At 50.3% G+C, this 17,673-nt stretch overlaps 1 protein-coding gene across 5 annotated transcripts in view; it reads right to left on the bottom strand.

Annotated features, from left to right (window-relative positions):
- fip1l1a (FIP1 like 1a (S. cerevisiae)) overlaps positions 1–17,673 on the bottom strand; it is a 139,521-nt gene that overhangs the window by 115,874 nt on the left and 5,974 nt on the right. For all 5 annotated transcript variants that reach the window (XM_072496770.1, XM_072496767.1, XM_072496769.1 and 2 more), the window contains exon 3: positions 8,476–8,539. In XM_072496770.1, coding sequence (XP_072352871.1) covers positions 8,476–8,539 — 64 coding nt within the window. The remainder of the gene's footprint in view (positions 1–8,475; positions 8,540–17,673) is intronic.

The following is a 17,673-nucleotide window of genomic DNA, read 5'->3' as shown; positions in this document are numbered from 1 at the left end:
ACTATCCACTGCCAGTCCCTCAACGCTCTGAACACCATCGCCAATGGCTATTTAGCCAAGGCAAAAAGCAGTGGGAGAATTGGGCAACCCTGCCTCGTCTCCCCCCCGTGCATCCCAAAATGATCCCTGCTAACTCGGTTCGTCCGCACGCTCGCCACTGGTGCCTGGTACAGCAACCTGACCCAGTCCACAAAACCCTGCCCAAACCCATACCGGCCCAGGACCTCCCACAAATACTCCCACTCCACCCGATCAAAGACCTTCTCCGCATCCATGGCGACCACCAACTCCACCTCCCTTCCCTTGGAGGGCATCATAATCACATTTAACAGTCTTCTAATGTTCGCCGCTAAATGCCTCCGCTTCATGAATCCCACCTGGTCCTCCCCCATCACTCCTGGCACACAATCCTCTATTCTCGAGGCCAAAATCTTGGCATCTACATTTAACAGGGAGATTGGTCTGTACGACCCACATTGTTCCGGTTCCTTATCCCGCTTCAGGATGAGAGAAATCGAGACCTGTGACATTGTCGGAGGGAGCACCCCTTGCTCCCTAGCCTCATTAAACGCCCTTACCAGCAGGGGCCAAGCACTCCTGAAAATAATTTTACAGAACTCCACTGCGTTCCCATCTGGCCCCAGGTCTTTGCCCGACTACATCGCCTCCAGCCCCTGCACCACTTCCACCAGTCCAATTGGGGCCCCTAGACCCTCCACCAGCTCTTCTTCCACCTTCGGAAACTCCTGTCCCTCCAAAAACCACCTCATCCCCTCCACCCCGGCTGAGGGTTCCATTCAAATAGCCTGCAATAAAAGTCCCTCAACACCCTGTCCGCCCCCCCACCGGGTCCAAGATCGTATTCCCCCCTCTGTCCTTCACTTCCCCAATCTCCTTCGCTGCCTCCCCTTTCCTTAGCTGGTGTGCTAGCATCCTACTAGCCTTCTCCCCATATTCGTACACCGCCCATTTCGCATTTCTCAACTGCCCAGTCTTCCCTGCAGATAGCAACCCAAACACCATCTGCAGCCTCTGCTGCTCCTGCAACAGCCCCGCCTCCGGGCCCTCCGAGCACCACCTGGAGAATCTCCTTCACTAACCTATCCATCTCCACCCGCTCCGCTTTCTCCCTGTGTGCCCACATTGAAACAAACTCCTCTCTCACCACTGCCTTCAACACCTCCCATACAGTAGCTGCTGAAACCTCACCCTGTATAATTTCTCTCCACATACCTCCAAATGGCCTCCCTCACCCGCAACTCCTCCTCTTCTAATGAAAAAAATGAAAATGAAAATTGCTTATTGTCACAAGTAGGCTTCAATGAAGTTACTGTGAAATGCCCCTAGTCCCCACATTCTGGCGCCTGTTCGGGGAGGCTGGTACGGGAATTGAACCGTGCTGCTGGCCTGCCTTGGTCTGCTTTAAAAGCCAGCTCTTTAGCCCTGTGCTAAACCAGCCCCACATCAATAGAAATTTAGGCTTAATAGCCCTTAATCTAAGAATCTTGCATGACAAGCTGATGAATGCTGATAAATAGTTGGGAAAGATGTATCCAGAACATTACTGTAAACGGAAGTGTGAGAGTAAGAAAAGGATACAGGTTTAAACTCAAGAAGGCTGCTTTTAGGATTGATAAAGAATTTTTTCACTTACAATGCAAGATATTTTGGGGATGGGGCGCAGGCAAAGGCAGCAATTTCCATAAAGTTACGAGGATTTTCCTTCAATAGCTGTTGTGAAAGGGTCTGACTGTGATGGTTCTGTGCCAGGTTTAATCTGCTAAATACAGTGAGTTTTATGTGGGTGAGGATCGACACCCAGATCCAGAAAGAAAGACTATTCTCCAAACCCTATTGTCCCTCAACACATTGGTTGAGTAAACTCTCCCCTGACGTCTGGCTTCCCAAAAGATCTTTCCAATGAGAGGACCGAGAGTGTGTATATGTGGAGGGCATGCAGAGTGGGGGTCTGTGTGAGCCTCTACAGATGTGGGGATCGAGTCTCTTGGGCGGTGATTCTGAAAAGCTACTCAATTTAAGGTTAGTTTATTGAAAGACTTTGGTTCAGTAAAGATTCAGATTGATTGGTGATGATCAGGTTTCCCTGAACTCGGCTTCAATCTTGTCCGTGTGATTGTTTCAAATAACAGTTAACCATCTGGCTTGCTGTTGGGATGTCCGTCAACTGGCCAGTCAACTCTGCTTCACTCCTGGGCCATGCATTCTCTCATATCTCTGCTCACAAAAGCCATTTTCGTGGCACTTACTCTGTTCCCCATCCTGCTGATCTTTACCCAGCAGTTCATAGAATTCACAGTGCAGAAGGACGCCATTTGGCCCATCGAGTCTGCATCGGCCCTTGGAAAGAGCACCCAACTTAAGCCCAAGCCTCCATCCGATCCTCGTAACCCAACCTAATCTTTTGGACACTAAGGGGCAATTTAGCATGGCCAATCTACCTTACCTGCACATCTTTGGACTGTGGGGGGGAAACCAACGCAGACACGAGGAGAAAGTGCAAACTCCACACAGACAGTTATCCGAGGCCGGTATTGAACCTGGGTCCCTGGAGCTGTGAGAGAGCAGTGATAACCACTGTAGCACCCCTCAATTGGGATACTTACGCTAATTTCAGGGTGCGCAGCAACGCATTTAAACCTGCCCACGACACAAGGGTCGTGACCTCCAGTTTGAAAAAGCCTACCTTAGCGAGTGCTTGCTTTGTGAAGGGACGGCCTTTAAATATGGCACCGTGATTACTGAAGGCCCGAGGTCATGGCGGGGCTGGTGAATCAGAGGCCGTTCTGCCAGTGATCTGATACGAAACCTATGCATCTGTATTTTTCAATTAAAATGTAGTGCTGCAGGGGTGCTACCTTGTTAGATATGTTGTTTTTCAGATACCATGTTAAATGGAGGCTCTGCCTCATGTGGTTTAAAAGAATCCATGAGACTACATTGAATAATGATATAGAACATAGAACAGTACAGCACAGAACAGGCCCTTCAGCCCTCGATGTTGTGCCGAGGGTGGAAAAAGCCACGACTGCTGTTGGTCGGTGGGTCAAAGGCTGTTTTCTCTATCCAATATCGGACTTGGACGATTACTGGAGTGATCATCCATTGTCTTTCACCTTTTAAGAATCTTGGGATGACATTCAGCCCACATTATGAACATTGCCTCGCACTACAGCTACAAGAATTCTACATGAATGAGCCTCAAATGTCTCAAACTAACTCGTACAAGGCGAGAGTGTCAAATATCATAAATCTTCACCCAATTTTTCAAAGTATTTTGGAGAGACTATGATGGTCTGCAGAAGAAAGAGAGAAAAAAAATCACACAACTGGCATTCATGTAATGCCTTGAAGTAGTAAATGTCTGATGTTCCATACGAATGTTAACAAAATCTGGCATCTAGACACATAAGGGGATATTGTGACAGAGGCTTAGTCAAAGAGTTAACTTTTAAGGAGCACCTCAAAAAGAAAGGGGTAGAGAAGAGGGAAGTTACAAAGCTCAGGGATAGGAAGCTGAGGACATAGTGCCCATAGTGGAGGAGTTTTTTTTCAAATGAGAGAAGTGCAAGAGGCCAGAAATAGAGATGGGCAGAAATCTTGAAAGGCTGTAGGAGGTTACAGAGATAGATGGAGAAGAATGAGGAAATGGAGGGATTTGAAAACAAGAATTTTAGTGGCTGTGTATTGCTGGACCACAAACCAATGTAAAGCAGTGCATTATTGAACCGCTGTAGGTGGTGTAGGTATATCCACAGTAGTGTCAGGGTGGGAGCTCCAGGATTTCAGGAATTGTGATATATTTCCAAGTCAGGATGGTGAGTTACTTGGGAGGTGTGCAGGGAAACCAGTTGAATTTTATAAGAAATTTAAGGACAAGCTGGCGTTGATGATGGCAGGAATGTTTGAGGATGTCATAGGTAGGAGTGTCTTGCCGCAAACGATGGGAAAGCTTCTATTTCTTTGTTGTTAATAAGGATAAGGGTCCGGTGGAGTGTGTGTGTCGTATCGGTCCATATCTCTGTTGAATCTAGATGCCAAGATATTGGCAATGGTGCTTGGCGTCAAGATTGGAAGGATGTCTCCCGAAGGCGATTGGGGAGGATCAGATGGGCTCGTGAATGGAAGGCAATTGTTCTTGCACGTGATGAGGTTGTTGAAATGGCTATAGAGCACCTGGCCATTGCGCTAAAGGAGCTTGGGATAGTTGGGGGGAGGGTGCAAGAGAGAGGGAGAGAAGGCCGATTTGTCAAGGTGGGACAATCTCCCTTTGTCAGTGGCGGGCCGGATGCAAGCAGTTAAAATTAAATGTTTTGATCTCAATGACTACTGCTCTTTTCACTAAGTTCATCATCAGGGGGTGGACACGCTGATCACCTCATTCATCCAGGGGGGGGGGGGGGGGTTTGCTGCGTGTGTGAGTCGCGAGCCTGGAGGAGTTGGGAGGTAATTTTAGGCGTATGGGTTGCCGCAAAAGGAAGGGTTTAGGTACATGTAGATTCAGGACTTTGCAAGAAATGTTTTCCCGACCTTTACGATAGTGTCCTCGTTGCTGGAGGCGATGCTGTCAACAGAGGTTTTTTTTTCGGCAATCTACGGAAGGATCCTGGAGGATAGGGTATCTATGGAGGGGGATTCAAGGTGAAGTGGGGTGGAGGAGCTGGGTGTGGCGCTGAGGTAGGAGGTGCTGCGGAGGGTAAATGCCTCGACCAAGTGTGCAAGGTTGGGGCTGATACAGCTGAAGGTAGGTTTATAGGGTGTACATCACAAAATCAAGGATGAGCCGTCTGTTCGAGGAGGAAGTCTGTGAGCGATGTGGGAGGGGCCCCGCAAACCATGTTCATATGTTTTGTTCCTGCCTGAAGCTGGAAAGGTTTTGGAGGACAGTGTTCAGTACAATCTCAGAGATCTTGCATGTGGATGTGGAGCCCAGTCCCCTAGAAGCCATATTCGGGGTGAGAAACCAGCTCAGTTGCAGGCGAGTGCAGGGGCAGATGTCTCAATCGCTCGTAGGCGGGTCCTGCTGGGATGAAGGTCAGCCTCTCCACCCTGTGCCTCAGCGTGGCGGGGGGTCCTGCAGGAGGTTTTGACCTTGGAGAAGGTGAAATTTGAGTTGGGTTGGGGGGGGGGGGGGGGGGGGGGGGGGGCTTCGACAATTGTTGGGGTTTGTTCATCATGCACTGTTGGGAGCTGGTTTCCATTGAATGTTGGGGGGGGGGGGTTGTGGTTCCAAGGTACCTGTTGCCCTGCTGCCATAGTTCACGGTTGGTTGAGAGATTGAACTGGAAGAGGGCTGCTTTGTTCTGGATGGTGTTAAGTTTCTTCAGCATCGTTGGACCCACATTCATCCAGGCATATTGAGCGTACTCCATTACATTCCCAATTAGTGCTTCCTGGATGGTGGCGGCTTTGGGGAGTCCGGAGGCGAGTTACCCATCGCAGGGTTCCTAGTCTCTGACCTGCTCTTGCAGCCATGGTCTATATAGGGCTAGTCCAGTTCAGTTCTTGGTCAATGGTAACCCTCCCCCCAAGGATGTTGCTAGTGGGGGATTCAGCAACAATAATGCCTTTGAATGTTCTGGGGTGATGGTTAAATCCCCTCGCTGGACATGGTAATTGCGTGGTGCAAATGTTACTTGTCAGCCCAAGCTTGGATATTGTCCAGGTCTTGCTCCATTTGGATAAGGACTGTATCGGAGTTGTCGAGTGGTGCTAAATATCTGAGCAGTCACCAGCGAACATCCCCACTTCTGACCTCATAGTGGACGGTCATTGATGAAGCAGCTGAAGATGGTCGGGCCTTTTTACTCCCCCGAGGAACTTCTGCAGTGATGATCCGAGACTGGGACGGAGATGATTTACCTCCAATCACAACCATCTTCCTTTGTGCCAGGTATGACTCCAACCAGCGCAATTTCCCCCAATTCCCATTGACTTCAGTTTTATCAGGGCTCTGTGATATCATATATGGTTAAATGCTGTCTTGACTATTCCATGCTGTCCTGCCGCCAACCTCATCCCTCATGCCCTTGTTGACAATCGGAAAATCAACTAGCCTCCTGTCAAAATCCACCATCCGAACAGGGCAACCACCCCTGATGAGGTCCAAGGAATAGGATGGTCACAGAAGCAAATGTGAATGGTTGGGCAGCCAAATTATTCTTCATTTGTCTCCAAGATGCCAGTTCAGACACACTGCAATTCAGTGCATTGTCCCATCATTGTTTCCCTGTTAATTTAACTCTTAACATCAGCCGTAACATTAAAAACAAATTTTAAATTAACTCAGGACTACTTGCAAGCAATTCCACAATGAACACATCAGATCTAAGCTCTGCAGTCCTGCCACATCCAACCGTGAATGGTGATGGACAATTAAACAACTCACTGGAAGGGCAGCACGGTGGCGTAGTGGGTTAGCGCTGCTGGCTCACGGAGCCGAGGTCTCAGGTTCAATCACGGCTCTGGGTCACTGTCAGTGTGGTGTTTGCACATTCTCCCGTGTTTGCGAGGGTTTCACCCACACAAGCCAACGATGTGCAGGCTAGGTGGATTGGCCATGCAAAATTGCCCCTTAATTGGAAGAAATGAATTGGGTACTCAACATTTTTTTAAAAAGAAAAAAAAAAACTCACTGGACGAGGAGGCTTCACAAAATATTCCCATCCTCAGATGGAGAAGCCCAGCACATCTGGAGCCCTAGCAAAACTGGAGTAAATGGGAATCAGGAGGGAAACTCTCCGCTGGTTGGAGTCTTACCTGGCACAAAGGAAGATGGCCGGGGGTTGGTGGTAAATCATCTCAGCTCCAGTACATCATTGCAGGGGTTACTCAGGGTAGTGGCCTAGGCCCAACCATCTTCAGTTTAACATAGACATAGAATTTACAGTGCAGAAGGAGGCCATTCAGCCCATCGAGACTGCACCGTCTCTTGGAGAGGGCACCCTACCCAAGGTCAACACCTCCACCCGATCCCCATAACCCAGTAACCCCACTCAATACGAAGGGCAATTTTGGATACAAAGGGCAATTTATCATGGCCAATCCACCTAACCTGCACATCTTTGGACTGTGGGAGGAAACCGGAGCACCTGGAGGAAACCCACGCACACACGGGGAGGATGTGCAGACTCCGCACAGTGACCCAAGCCGGAATCGAACTTGGGACCCTGGAGCTGTGAAGCAATTGTGCTATCCACAATGCTACCGTGCTGCCCCGAAGTTGCTTCAGTAATGACCTTCTTCCATCATAAGATCATAAATGAGAATGTTCGCTGCTAGACCTGGACAATATTCAACCTTAGGCTGACAAGTGGCAAGTAGCATTCGTGCCACACAAGTGCCAGGCAATGACCAGCACCAACAAGAGAGGATCTAACCATTACCCCATGACATTCAATGGCATTGCCATCAATGAATCGCCCATTATCAACATCTTGGGGGTTACAATTAATCAAAAACTGAACTGGACTAGTCATACTGTGGCTACAATACCAGGTCTAAGGCGAGGAATCCTGCAACGAGTAACTCGACCCCCGCCAAAAGCCTGTCCAACATCTACAAGACGCGAGTCATGAATATGATAGACTAGTCTCCACTTGCCTGGATGAGTGCAGCTCCAACAACACTCAAGAAGCTTGACACTATCCAGGACAAAGCAGTCCACTTAATTGCTCCCCTTCCACAAACATTCAAACCCTCCACCACCGAAGAACAGTGGCAGCCGTGTGTACCATCTACAATATGCACTGCAGTAACTCACCAAGGTTCCTTAGACAGCACCTTCCAAACCCACAACCACTACCATCCAGAAGGACGAGAGCAGCAGATACCTGGGAACCCCACCACCTGGAGATTCCCCTCCAAGTCACTCACCATCCTGACTTGGAAATATATCGCTGCTTTCCATCTCTGTCACAGGGTCAGAATTGTGAAATTCCTTCCCTAATAGCACTGTGGGTGTACCCACAGTGGTTCAAGGCAGCAGATCACCACCACCTTCTGAAGGGAAAGTAGGAATGGGCAATAAATGTTGGCCAAGCCAGTGATGCCCACATTCCACACATGAATGAAAAAAAAACCACTTATGTTGCCCATGGAAATATGGCCAAAAAATCCAGAAAACATGACATTAAATCAGTCATGTTATACTGGTAGGAACTGAATGAGGGTCAGAAGAACGAAGAGAAGAGATTCCCATTGAAATATCCTTCAGCAGAAATAGCAATGGCCTGAAACAGATGAACAACCCTGGTTTCTCTTGTTTTGTGACTACATAATTTATTGCAGGAAATCAAGGGCAGGAAAGGGTCTTTCATCCCACCAATCTATCTTTATTTTGTACATGAACAGAACACCCCACCGAACTGCCACATGCCTTAATCCTTTCTTCCTCCAGTGATACATAATTGTTCCTGCACCTCATTTATACTGTTCTATTCTCAATGGAAAACTTACCGTTCGCATCACCCCATTACCCCGAGTTTCTTCTACGATAGAAATTGGAGCAGGTGCATCGGCACTAATGAGAATAAAAACATTAATTAGACATATTTCACATGAAAGAGCAGAGTCTTTAAACTAAACAAACAAAAGCAGGTAGAAAGAGAAACAATCTTTTCAAACATGAAAATAGCATACATGGGTAACTGCTTCCAAAATATAACACTTCTGGTACAAAATTACTCCTCGGTTGTGTCAGATTTTTGAACTGTCTTGCCCGTTTTCTTGAAAGAACATACCCAGCTTATCTCAGTAAATACCATTCTCAATTGAATCCAAAAGTTGTGAATTCAACGCCCATTCTAGACTTCCGCATATGATTTATTAAGGCCGACTGTGCATTTGTGGAAGGTGCATCTTTAAAAGGAAATGACCCAGATTTTGCTAAGGTAGTTCAATGCTCACTGTTATTTCTTCTATTGAAACAGACAGAAACTTTGAGAGTTTGTGCAAAAATCTAGAGGTTTCTGTCCATGGGTTCATGTTCTTCCATGAATGTGCCAAGTTACATTTTGATGAATTGAAAAATCTAAGAGTACAGTTTGTGAAGGGGGTGTGCAGTGATGAAACCTCTTAAAACTGAATAGTGAGGATACCACTGGAGTTAGTTTATTAAGGATGGAGATTAATTGTAGAAAGTGTACTGGGTTACTGGGTAATCATTAGTAATCATTAAACTTGTATTTTAGGACATAGCAGTGATAATCATGTAAACTCCAGCTACAAGCAGTGGCCACAATGCATGATGGGATTTAGGCTGGCTAACTTGCCCATATTTTTTTTAAAAATATATTTTATTGAAATTTTTTTTCCCTGAGCAACATTTTTCCCGTTTACAAAACAAACGAAACGATAACAATAACAAAACAGAAAATTTTAACTTTTTAACAATAATAATAATAATACACAAGTAACAAAACCTCATACTCTATTGACCTATACTCAACTAAACCTCCTCCCCCCCCCTCCCCCCTGGGTTGCTGCTGCTGGTCATCTGTCTTCCCTCTAACGTTCCCCTAGGTAGTCGAGAAATGGCTGCCACCGCCTGGTGAACCCTTGAGCCGATCCTCTCAGGGTAAACTTTATCTGCTCCAGTTTAATAAACCCCGCCATATCATTTACCCAGGCCTCCAGTCCAGGGGGTTTCGCCTCCTTCCACATGAGTAGGATCCTGCGCCGGGCTACGAGGGACGCAAAGGCCACGACAACGGCCTTTTTCGCCTCCTGCACTCCCGGCTCTTCCGCAACTCCAAATAGAGCTAACCCCCAGCTTGGTTTGACCCGGGCATTCACCACCTGCGAGATCACTCCCGTCACTCCCTTCCAATATCCTACCAGTGCCGGGCACGCCCAAAACATAGGTGCGTGGTTTGCCGGGCTCCCACCACACCTCCCACATCTGTTCTCCACTCCAAAAAACCTGCTCAATCTTGCCCCCGTTATGTGTGCTCTATGTAGCACCTTAAATTGAATCAGGCTAAGCCTGGCGCATGAGGAAGAGGAATTTACCCTGCTTAGGGCATCAGCCCACATACCCTCCTCTATCTCCTCCCCTAGTTCTTCTTCCCACTTTCCTTTTAGTTCGCCCACCGACTCCTCCCCCTCTTCCCTCATCTCTCTGTAAATCTCTGACACCTTGCCCTCTCCGACCCACACCCCTGAAAGCACCCTGTCCTGTATCCCCTGTGTCGGGAGCCGCGGAAATTCCCTCACCTGTTGTCTAGTAAACGCCCTCACCTGCATATATCTCAAGAAATTCCCCCGGGGTAACTTATACTTTTCCTCCAGTGCTCCCAAGCTCGCAAAAGTCCCATCTATGAATAAATCTCCCACCTTCCTAATTCCCAACTGGTACCAGCTCTGAAATCCTCCATCCATTCTTCCTGGGGCGAACCTATGGTTGTTCCTGATAGGGGACCCCACCAGGGCTCCCCGCACCACTCTCTGTCGCCTCCACTGTCCCCATATGTTCAGTGTTGCCGCCACCACCGGGTTCGTGGTGTACTTTTTAGGTGAGAGCGGTAGCGGTGCCGTCACCAGCGCCTCTAGACTCGTCCCTTTACAGGATCTTCTCTCCAGCCTTTTCCACGCCGCTCCCTCACCCTCCATCATCCATCTACGTATCATTGCCACATTGGCGGCCCAATAATAATCTCCCAAGTTCGGTAGTGCCAGTCCTCCTCTGTCCCTACTGCGCTGAAGGAACCCCCTCCTTACTCTCGGAACTTTCCCTGCCCACACAAAGCTCGTAATGCTCCTATCTATTTTATTAAAAAAGGTCCTGGTGATTAAAATAGGGAGACATTGAAATACAAGGACCTCGGGAGGACCATCATCTTAATTGCTTGCACCCTGCCCGCCAGCGATAAAGGCTGCATGTCCCACCTCTTGAAGTCCTCCTCCATTTGTTCTACCAGCCGTGTCAGATTATGTCTGTGCAAGGTTCCCCAGCTCCTAGCGATCTGAATCCCCAAGTATCGGAAGTTTCTTTCCACTTTCCTTAGCGGTAAGCCTTCTATCTCTCTACTCTGGTCCCCTGGATGTATCACATATAATTCACTCTTCCCCATGTTTAACCTATACCCCGAAAATTCCCCGAACCGCCTAAAAATTCGCATAACCTCTATCATCCCCCCCGCTGGGTCCGACACGTATGACAATAGGTCATCCGCGTATAACGAGACTCGGTGTTCTTCTCCCCCTCTAGTCACCCCTCTCCAGTTCCTGGAGTCTCTCAACGCCATGATCAGAGGTTCAATTGCCAATGCAAACAACAATGGAGACAGCGGGCATCCCTGTCTTGTTCCCCTATATAATCGGAAATACTCCGATCTATGTCGACCTGTAACTACGCTTGCCGTTAGTGCCCCATAATGTAGTCTGACCTAGCGAATAAACCCGTTCCCAAACCCAAACCTCCTTAACACTTCCCATAAATACTCCCACTCCACCCTACCAAATGCCTTCTCTGCGTCCATTGCCGCCACTATCTCTGCCTCCCCCTCCACTGAGGGCATCATTATCACCCCTAATAGTCATCATTATCACCCCTAATAGCACGTTAACATTCAATTGTCTCCCTTTTACGAACCCTGTCTGGTCTTCGTGCACCACCCCCGGGACACAGTCCTCTATCCTCGATGCCAGTACCTTTGCCAGCAACTTGACGTCCACGTTCAATCGTGAAATAGGTCTATAGGACCCACACTGCAACGGATCTTTGTCCCTCTTCAAAATTAGCGATATCGTCACCTCCGACATCGTCGGGGGTAGAGTCCCCCCTTCCCTGGTCTCATTGAACGTCCTCGCCAACAACGGGGCCAACAAGTCCACATATTTTCTGTAGAATTCCACCGGGAACCCGTCTGGCCCCGGGGCCTTCCCTGCTTGCATGCTTCCCAGTCCCTTAATAACCTCGTCCACCTCAATCGGCGCCCCCAGGCCTGCCACCGCCTGCTCCTCCACTTTCGGGAACCTCAATTGGTCCAGGAACTGCCGCATCCCCTCCTCTCCCTCTGGGGGCTGAGAACTATACAGTTCCTCATAAAAGGTCTTAAACACCTCATTTATCTTTCCTGCCCTTCGCACAGTGTCTCCCCTTTCATCCCTAATTCCTCCTATCTCCCTCGCTGCTGCCCTCTTTCGCAGTTGGTGCGCCAACAGGCAACTAGCCTTTTCCCCATATTCATACCTCCTCCCCTGTGCCTTCCTCCACAGTACCTCCGCCTTTCTGGTGGTCAGAAGGTCAAACTCGGTCTGGAATCGTCTCCTCTCCCTGTACAGCTCCTCCTCCGGGGTCTCTGCAAATTCCCTGTCCACCCTTAAAATCTCCCCCAGTAATCTATCCCTTTCCTTGGCCTCTGTTTTCCTTTTGTGGGCCCCAATAGAAATCAGCTCTCCTCTGACCACCGCTTTTAGTGCTTCCCAGACCACTCCCACAGGGACCTCGCCGTCGTCATTGACCGCCAGGTATCTCTCAATACACCCCCTCACTCTTGCACACACTCCCTCATCCGCCATCAGTCCCACATCTAATCGCCAGAGTGTTCTCTGCTCCCTGTCCTCTCCTACTTCCAGGTCCACCCAATGTGGGGCATGGTCCGAAACCGCTATGGCTGAATACTCAGCTTCTTCCACCCTTGAGATCAACGACCTTCCCAGAACAAAAAAATCTATCCGGGAGTACACTTTATGGACGTGGGAGAAGAAGGAATACTCCCTAGCCCTGGGTCGAAGAAATCGCCATGGATCCACTCCCCCCATTTGGTCCATAAACCCCTTAAGTACCTTGGCCGCTGCCGGCCTTCTTCCAGTCCTTGAGCTGGATCTATCTAGCCCCGGGTCCAGCACCGTATTGAAGTCCCCTCCTAAAATCAAATTTCCTGCCTCCAGGTCCGGAATACGCCCCAGCATCCATCTCATGAACCCCGCATCGTCCCAATTTGGGGCATACACATTAACCAACACGACCTCCATTCCCTCCAGCCTACCACTCACCATTACATATCTACCTCCACTATCTGCTACGATGTTCTTTGCTTCAAATGCTACCCGTTTCCCCCCCAAAATGGCCACCCCTCTGTTCTTTGCGTCCAGTCCTGAGTGGAACACCTGTCCCACCCATCCTTTCCTTAGCCTAACTTGGTCCGCCATCTTTAGGTGCGTCTCTTGGAGCATAACCACGTCTGCCCTTAGTCCTTTCAAATGCGCGAGCGCTCGGGCCCTTTTTAAAATCGGTCCATTCAGGCCTCTCACGTTCCACGTGATCAGCCTCACTGGGGGGCTACCTGCCCCCCTCCCGTGTCGACTAGCCATTACCTTCTCTAGGCCAGTCCCATATCCCGCCTCCGCGCTCCCGCTCGCTCCCCCAGCGTCGCATTCCGCCCCCGACCACCCACTCTTTAGCCATTTCCTTTTGGATTTCCGCAGCAGCAACCCAGTCGTCGTCCCCCCCCCCGCTAGATCCCTATCTAGCTTGATTGTTCCCCCCATATCACTTCCGTAAGTCAGCTGACTTCAACTGACCCTGGCTACTCCTGCTCGCTCCTCGACCCCCCCGGTGTGAGGGAACTCCCATCCGCCTTGCGCCTGCTTTCCCGCCTTATTCTTTCTGGCGCGGGAACATCCCTTTACCTGACCCGCCTCTTATGGCGCAGCTCCCTTTCCCCTCCCCCTCTCCTTCCCCATTCTCCGACTATGTCCCGCCTTTCCCCCCTCACCGGCGCCCACATTTCCCCAGTGTCCCCCCCTTCCCTGTTTACTTCTCGATTAACTTTCACCATCACATTAACAAAAACAATAACAATAACAACAATAACAGTTCCCTGCAGCATCAGTCCCTCAGTTCCGGTCCAGTTTCTCTTCATTGATGAAGGACCATGCTTCCTCCGCCGTCTCGAAATAATAGCGTCTTTCCTGATGCGTGACCCATCGTCTTGCCGGCTGCAGCATCCCAAACTTCGCCTTCCTTTTGTGCAAAACCTCTTTGGCTCGGTTGAAGCTCGCCCTCCTTCTCGCTACCTCCGCACTCCAATCCTGGTAGATCCTTACCACAGCATTCTCCCATCTGCTACTCCGCACCTTTTTAGCCCATCTCAGTACCTCGGCTCTGTCCTTAAGGCGGTAGAATTGCACGATTATCGCCCTCGGTGGTTCTCCCGCTTTTGGTCTTCTCGCCGGGATCCGATTTGCCCACTCCACCTCCATGGGGCCCGCAGGGGCCTCAGCACCCATCAGTGAGCTCAGCATCTTACTTGCGTACGCTCCACAGTCCGCTCCTTCCACACCCTCCGGGAGACCTAGTATCCTGAGGTTCTTCCTTCGCGCTCCATTTTCAAGGGCCTCAATCCTGTCAGCACACTTTTTATGAAGTGCCTCGTGCGTCTGAGTCTTAACCGCCAGGCCCAGGACCTCATCCTCAATACCTGACACCTTCTGCTCCACCACGCGAAGCTCAGTCTCCTGGGTCTTTAAAGTCTCCTTAAGCCCCTCAATTGCCTGTAACATCGGGGTCATTACCTCCTTCTTCAGCAGATCCACGCACCGTCTCACAACCTCGTCCTGCTCAGGCCCCCATGTCGCCTGCGATTTCTCCGCCGCCATTTTGTTCTCCACTCCCTCTGCCCTGGTGGTTGAAGATTCTTCGGGCTGCAGCAGCCGCCGCCGGTTTTTCCCTCCGTCGTTCGGGGGGGACTCCCTTCCCACGCACCTCACACCGGGTTTTTCGGCCGGCAAAGTCCCCGTTGGGGCTCTTAAAAGAGCCCGAAGTTCCGTCGGAGCTGGAGCCGCCGAAACGTGCGGCTAGCTCATCCCCGCCCATATTTTTGAGACGCAGGTCATCCAACCATGCTGCTAACCCCGGTGGCTATGCCAACCGCCACTCCCAACAAAATTCGTCACCGTGCAATCAGAGGCAAAGGCCAAGACATCGGCCTTCCTCCTCTCCAGGAGCTCCAGCTTCTCTGAAACCCCAAATATCGCCACCAAAGGGTCTGCTCCACTATCCTGGCTAGGATCACGAACACTCCCACCCAGAATCTTCTCAATTTTTCACAACCCCAAAACATGTGCGCATGATTCGCTGGCCCCCGCCCACACTCATCTGCTACCCCCTGAAAGAATCCAGTCATTCTCGCCCGAGTCATATGCACTCTGTGCACCACCTTAAGCTGTATCAGGCTCATCCTTGCACAAGAGGAGGTCCCATTTACCCTTCGCAGTGCCTCACTCCATACTCCCCAATTGATCTCCATTCCCAACTCCACTTCCCATTTTTCCTGGATCTTCACCACCCGCTCGCCTCCCTGCTCCCCCAGCCATTTATATATATCCCCAATTCTTCCCTCCCCTTCCACATCTGGAAGCAGTAGTCGCTCCAGCAGGGTGTATCCCGGCAATCTAGGGAGCCCCTTCCAGACCTTTCGTGCAAAGTCCCCAACCTGTAGAGACCTGAACTCACTACCCCTCGGCAGCTCTACCCTCTCCCTTAGCTCCTCCAGACTGGCGAACCCTTCCTCCAAATACAAATCCCTCACCTTGACCAACCCCATTTCCCTCCACCTCCTGTATACACTATCCATCCCCTCAGGCTCAAATCCATGATTCTCGCACTGCAGCGTTAGCACCAACATCCCTTCCACCCGAAAGTACCTCCTCAGCAGAGTCCATATCTTTACCGTGGACTGCAGCACTGGGCTCCATGAATACCTACTCGGAGACATTGGCAATGCTGCCCTCAAACTAGACCCCTTACAAGATTCCTCCTCCATCCTAACCCACTCTACCCCTTCTCCTTCCCACCACCGCTGCACCTTGTCCACATTCGCCGCCCAATAATAATGAAGCAAGTTTGGGAACGCCAACCCCCCCTGCGGCCTCTGTAGCAGGGTCCTCCTCACCCTCAGCACCTTCCCTGCCCATACAAAGTCAGAGATGACTGCGTCCACTTTCCGAAAAAAGGCCTTTGGTATAAAGATCGGGAGAGCCTGTAAGATAAACAAGAACCTCTGCACAATATTCATTTCCACCACTTGGACCCTCCCCGCCAACGTTAAGTGCAGTGGATCCCACCTCTCAAGATCCTCCCTGGCCTCCTCCACCAGCTTCGTTAAGTTCCACTCATGGAGCCCCGTCCATTCCCTCGCTACCTGAATCCCCAAGTACCTAAACCTATCTCTCGCTACCGTTAATGGCATCCCCCCTAAATTAGCCCACTGTCCCCTCATTATCCCCTGCCACTATGCCGACCCCGAGAGCCATCGCCAATGGCTCTATGGCCACCCCTGTCGCGTACCCGTGTAAGTCAAAGCTTCGTGAGCTCATATCATTAGTCCTCACTCTCGTTCATATCATTAGTCCTCAACCTCGCTCTTCACGCCAGACAGCAACCGCACCAATGCCACAAATCTCAGCCCAAACCCAAACCTTCTCAAAACTTCGAACAAGTACCGCCACTCCACCCGATCAAATGCTTTCTCCGCGTCCATGGACACCACCACCTCCGGTACCAGAGCTCTCGACAGATTCACCACCACATTCAACAGCCATCTTATATTACCCACGAGTTGCCTGCCCTTCACGAAGCCTATTTGATCTTCTGCAACCACAACCGGGACACAATCCTCCATCCTCCCCGCCAACAACTTAGCCAATACTTTCACATCCATGTTCAATAGTGATATGGGTCGAGACGATTTATATTTCACCGGATCCTTCCCTTATTCTTGGATCAGTGTGATTACTGCCTGCTTCATCGTCTCCGTCAATTCCCTTTCTCCAGTGCTCCATTAAACGTCTCCAATAGATGTGGTGCCAGGTCCGCCGCAAATTCCTTCTAAAATTCTGCCGGGTACCCATCCGGCACAGGTGCCTTCGCGACTTAATACCCCTGATACTATCCAGCACCTCCCTCAGCCCCAGGGGTTCCTCCAACGCCTGCTTCGTTGCTTCCTCCACGTGGGGAAATTCCAGTTCGCCCAGAAACCACCCCATGTCCCCCTCCTCTCCTCGCTAGTCCCTCCACGGTGGGCACTCTCGAATATTCCGTCCACCTCCACTATCTCGCTCACTAGACGGTCATGTTCCTCCCTCCTTTCCTTATTCGCATGAACCGTAAATGAGATCATTTCTCCCCAGACCACTGCCTTCAGTGCCTCCCAAAAAATGCCCGCCGACACCACCCCATTCTGATTGAACTCCACATAATCCCTAATCGCCAACCGCACCTTATCACAAAAACCTCCATCCGCCAACAACCCCGAGTCAAACCTCCAACACGGCCTCTGCTCTCGTCCCGTACTGAACCGAATATCCAGCCAGTGGGGTGCATGGTCCGAGATAACTATCCCCGCATACTCTGCCCCCTCCACCCCATAGAAAATCTCCCGACTCACTACAAAGTAATCAATCCTCAAATACATCTTATGGGCATGTAAAAAGGAATTACACCCTTCGCCCTGGGTTCTGAAAGCGCCATGGATCCACCATACCCATCCTCTCCATAAACCCCCCCCCCAGCTCCCTTGCCATTCGTACCCTGCCCATCGACCTGGGGCCCGATCTATCCACCCTCGGCTCCAGGACACAGTTAAAATCTCCTCCCATGATCAACTGATACGTGGCCAAACCCGGGACTGCTGCCAGCAACCCCCTCAT

This window comes from Scyliorhinus torazame, chromosome 3, assembly GCF_047496885.1.
Source record: "Scyliorhinus torazame isolate Kashiwa2021f chromosome 3, sScyTor2.1, whole genome shotgun sequence".
In the NCBI taxonomy this organism is placed as follows: Eukaryota; Metazoa; Chordata; class Chondrichthyes; order Carcharhiniformes; family Scyliorhinidae; genus Scyliorhinus; species Scyliorhinus torazame.
The sequence above is the reverse complement of the archived record's forward strand: the minus strand, read 5'-3'. Positions and strand labels throughout refer to the sequence as shown.